General features: G+C 34.9%; 1 gene segment (V, D, J or C); it reads right to left on the bottom strand.

The window, feature by feature from the left end:
- Positions 1-3811: 3811 nt before the first annotated feature.
- On the bottom strand, positions 3812-4346 carry LOC132884638 (immunoglobulin lambda variable 2-23-like). The segment is given in 2 exon segments: positions 3812-4134; positions 4280-4346. Coding segments are annotated over 2 exon segments (390 nt in total).
- Between the last annotated feature and the right edge of the window lie 251 nt (positions 4347-4597).

The raw sequence follows: 4597 nt of genomic DNA, 5'->3' as shown, positions 1-4597 counted from the left end.
TTGCTGTGAATAAGTCATGATAAATAATTTAGTAGAACAAGTTATTATTACTATTATGATAATGTGATGGATTTATTGACTTTGTAATCACAAAGCCTGTTATTTCACTGAGGTGAGGAACAAACCAGCTGCTGCTCTTGGTAATAATATTAAAGATGCCAGTAAGCCATTAGGCCTTAAGGGAGGTGATGCATTTTGTGCGTGAAGTTTGCTGGATCGAGTGAAGGTTGCAGAGAGAGAGAGAGAGAGAGAAACTGGGTGTTTTATTTCCTTTATGTTTCTTATTTCTTCTCTGTAGCCTCGTGTTCTGCCTGGCCTACCTGTCCTCTTTCTCTTTTTATTTTTTTTTTTATTAATTTGCCTCTAAAAAATAAATCTCATGATTGCTCGTTGTCATTTAAACATGAAACTCTGTCAGCAAAATAAAGTATTTACATTATCCAATCACAAACACCTCCATTACAAGTGAACCTGTCCAGAGCCCATTTTATTCACTGCAGCTGTAATGTGCTTGTCCATGCTGGAGGTAAATATATTACAGGTCACACATTATTAAGAAACTGTATTTATAGACCAACTGCAATTTCAATTTTGTTCATTAATTCAGAGAAACAAGTCATTTTGTTGATGATGAGTTGACAATTATACTATTCAACTCGATCGAAAAATCAGATTTGATGCTGAAGCTCCAAAGATTGGAACACAACTGCAATAAGATCTCACATTTGGACAAACTGTTTTTTGTACAGTACTATAAGTACTATGTATGTACGATTGAAGAGAGTCTATATTATAGTGAAAAGTAGTATTCATAATCAAAGAAGTTGAACTCTTTGGGGATGTGATCAGGGCCCTCGTGCTTGGCCCACAGTAAGATAACTGATGGTGCCATCTTGTGGAGAAAGGTGAAAGACTTTAACACACCAAGGTTGTTTTGTTTTCTTAAAATGAACCTTGTCCCAGTTTACCCTGAAAACAAAAGTGTTGCTGGGAAAAAGAAGTCTTTTTTTTTAAATTCACAAATCATTACAGCAAATAACCGAACTTGAAAAAACTCATGAGCTTGTACAGATCCTCAGCTCCATCACTCAGGTTCAGTATTGGTCTCAACCACAAACCCTGTGGACCTTTCTGTAAAGCCTTCTGTCTACTGTAACTGAGTAAGCTAGAAAGTCTTCATGTGTCCACAAAACCAAGAAATCTTTATGATTTCGACAGTGAAAATTGGTCCATGCAGACAGCAGAAGTTGTACTTGAAAGCTTTGGCATTTGTATGAAAGTCTATAAAAATCAAATTTCTATAATTTGTTTTAATTTAAAAAAATATATTTACATGTTTAAACAGACAACTACTTTACACTTAAAGTGCATAATTCAAAATGTGCCATTAATCCAGTCATCCAAAAAATGTGTAAACCACCATGAGATAAAAGTGATGAATTTGCGATCAGTTATTGACTGACCTGAGAGTTATATTCACTATAGATCATCCCTGAAGCTTTTAGCAACCTGAGACCTTTAACTGTGAAATGTTACCATCTAATAAGATAATCTGCTTTGGAAATCCTGAGTAATGTGTATTCGTTTTTCCACTAAAAGGATATAATTCATAAATATTGAAAATGTGTCTAATCTAGTAGCTTGCTGAATGCGTGTACATGCACTGAATATGGCAATAATTCAACTGGGCATTTATATGCACAGCAATACCATGATTATAATAAAAACAAACAAACAAACAAAATGGATCAGTGAAGTAGAGTGGCGGCTACAATTATCGACACCTTAACGATCTTTTGGCCGTTGCAAAAGTAGAAGACTTTCAGTGCATAAATTGTGCATGAATAATTACTCAAACTTACACTGGAAAAAAAAAAGAGTTGATTCCCGATTACTTAGCGTATCAGATCACGTGACACCGTTCCACAAGTACTGACACCTTTGTCCACAGTTATCGACACCGTTCCACTTATCAACACCCAGATGATTATTTATTTTAAAAAATAATCAGTATGTGGTATTAAGTTAACAAAACATAGTTTTTATTTAAAATTTGTTTTACATAGACTTATATTTCGTACCAAATATATTTTATATAAATATGTGGATGTCGGTGCTTACGCAAATGAGGAAGTAATTCTAATGTTTGTAAACAAATGAACTGATAATGTTTAACCTGTCAGAAAATCTTTTTGTTCCACTTTCTACCCACTTTCTTAGTATTTTTGTAAATCACATTTTATTCATCATTCATCATTGTTTGTATTAATTTCTAGTTTTGTAGTTTACCAATAAATGGCAACAGGCAATTGACATTATAACTGCATGAAACTCCAGGTCAAAGGTCACGTGTCATTCCTCGAACCAAAATATAAAATGTCTACTGATATTGTAATATGTGGTAGATATTTACAACAAACTGAAAAAAAATCTGAATGGAATAGAAAAATCTGAATATTTCAAGCATGTAATTTTCATATGCTAGGAATTTAATTCTCGTCTAATTCTATTTATTGCAATCAGATTCCAAATACTCTATAAACATTCCATTCTGTTATGAATCAGAAAATAATTACTATAAATCACAGCACTTTTAATTATTTTTTAAAGTACTTCATCTACTTCAACAATGTTACACAAAGATCGATCCATAACAGTTGTAAATGTCACTTAATTCCACAGGGTGTCGATAATGGTAGACACCGGTGAAAGTGATCATTATCGACACATCACGTGACTTCTCAAACATGCGTTTAGATACAAAATGGTGACTGTCAAATGAAAGAGTAAGAAATAAAGTAGGTTTAGACAGGATATCGTGAAATATCTGTGAATTTGATAAGTAAAAACATGTCCATGATCTTTCCACCATGCTTACCTGCTATGATAACATCCAGGATTTCCTCAACTTGCTGATCGTGCTGAAAAAAATTCCATCTCAGGTAACGAGCATGTCATCAGACGACAAGATCAAAGGGTGAGGCGGGTCTTCTGGTTGATTAATTAACCAATAATAACCGTTGTAACTGAAACTCACCTTTGTAAAATTGTTTTTTATTGGTAAATCTGAAGAGGTGTTGATAATTATGGACTGTTTATAATTGTAGCCATAATAATAACACAAAAAAGTTGGGATAGGAAAAACAAAAGACTGGGAAAGTTGTGTAATGTTTAAAAAATAATAACAATAATTACAAAAACTAATAAGGTTAATTGGCAACAGGTCAGTAACATGATTGGGTATAAAAAGAGAATCCCAGAGAGGCTGAGTCTCTCAGAAGTAAAGATGGGGAGGGGTTCACCGCTCTGTGGAAGACTGTGTAGGGAAATAGTGCAACAATTTAAGAATAACTTTCCTCAAAGTTAAACTGCAAAGAATTTGGGAACACGTCCTCTACGGGACATAATATCATTAAAAGATTCAGAGAACCTGAAGAAATCTTTGTCCACAAGGGACGCACGTCGTATGGTCAAAGCCATCAAAAATCAGGCCAATGCATTACCATATTCTTTTAAGTATGGGGTTATATTTTGCTGTAAATGAATGAAAGTTGATTGGAATAAATCATGGGGTAAACTGGGCAACAAAGTACTGTAAACTACAATGAATTTAAAACAGTATGCAGCAGTAACACCTGACACACTCCCTCTTTAATTTTATTTTCTGTTTTTCAGCTGCATCTGTTACCACAAATGTTCTTTGTATCTGTGGTTAACTGATAAGTTGGTAAAGGAAGTATCTTTGATCCAAACCATTTAACTTCATATGTACTGTTTGAAGGTTTTTGTACAGCCTCTCACTGACTTTGTATTACTGTGCTGCTCCTACTCTCAGTGCGCAGTGATAGAGTGCAGAATCTGAGATCTGTAGATCTTTAATAGTAAGTTCAGTCGAGTCTGAGGATGTTTCTGAATTCAATCGTGAGCCAGAAGGGTTATAGTCAACAGAACTGTCTGACTTAGCGCCTTTATACAGTAAAAACTGTGGTGCGCTGTTAGGATATTGTTTGTACCAGTAAAGTAGAATGTAATCACTGCTTGACTGATATGAGCATTTCAGAGTAACAGTGTCTGTTTCTTTCCCCACAATGTTGGTCTCTTTGTCCATCGGCCCAATGTTATCTGCAAAACTGCCTGTTTGCAAAGAAGAATATAAAGAAATAGATGTGTGAAATATTTCTGTCAACAAAATACTGACTTACAAAATTAAGAAATTAATAGATTCATACACACACGAGTATTAGTTAATACAATTAATGAACTGATGAAGGTTAATTACCTGTTGCTACAGTGAGAATCAGTGGGATGTATCTCACTGTGTACAGTAAGTTGTATAGCTGAGCCATTTCTGAACACAGCTCTGTGAGGATTCTGTATAATAGTGCTGTATGTGCTGAAGCTGAGGTTGAAACAAGGTTTACACATGAGGGAACATGTGTCTCTAGAAGGCCACACCCAGGAAGTGCAGCTGTTGTAGCAGAACGTTACACAGATCATCACTTCACAGCATCAGTGACAGTGAACTGAGTCACCAGTGCAACACAGAACAAGTCCTGCTGCTGATCAACCCAAAGCATTTTTTAATAGCAATTGTAGT

Source organism: Neoarius graeffei, chromosome 1, assembly GCF_027579695.1.
Source record: "Neoarius graeffei isolate fNeoGra1 chromosome 1, fNeoGra1.pri, whole genome shotgun sequence".
NCBI lineage: Eukaryota > Metazoa > Chordata > Actinopteri > Siluriformes > Ariidae > Neoarius > Neoarius graeffei.
Note: the sequence above shows the minus strand (reverse complement) of the source record. Positions and strands in the feature narration are given on the sequence as shown.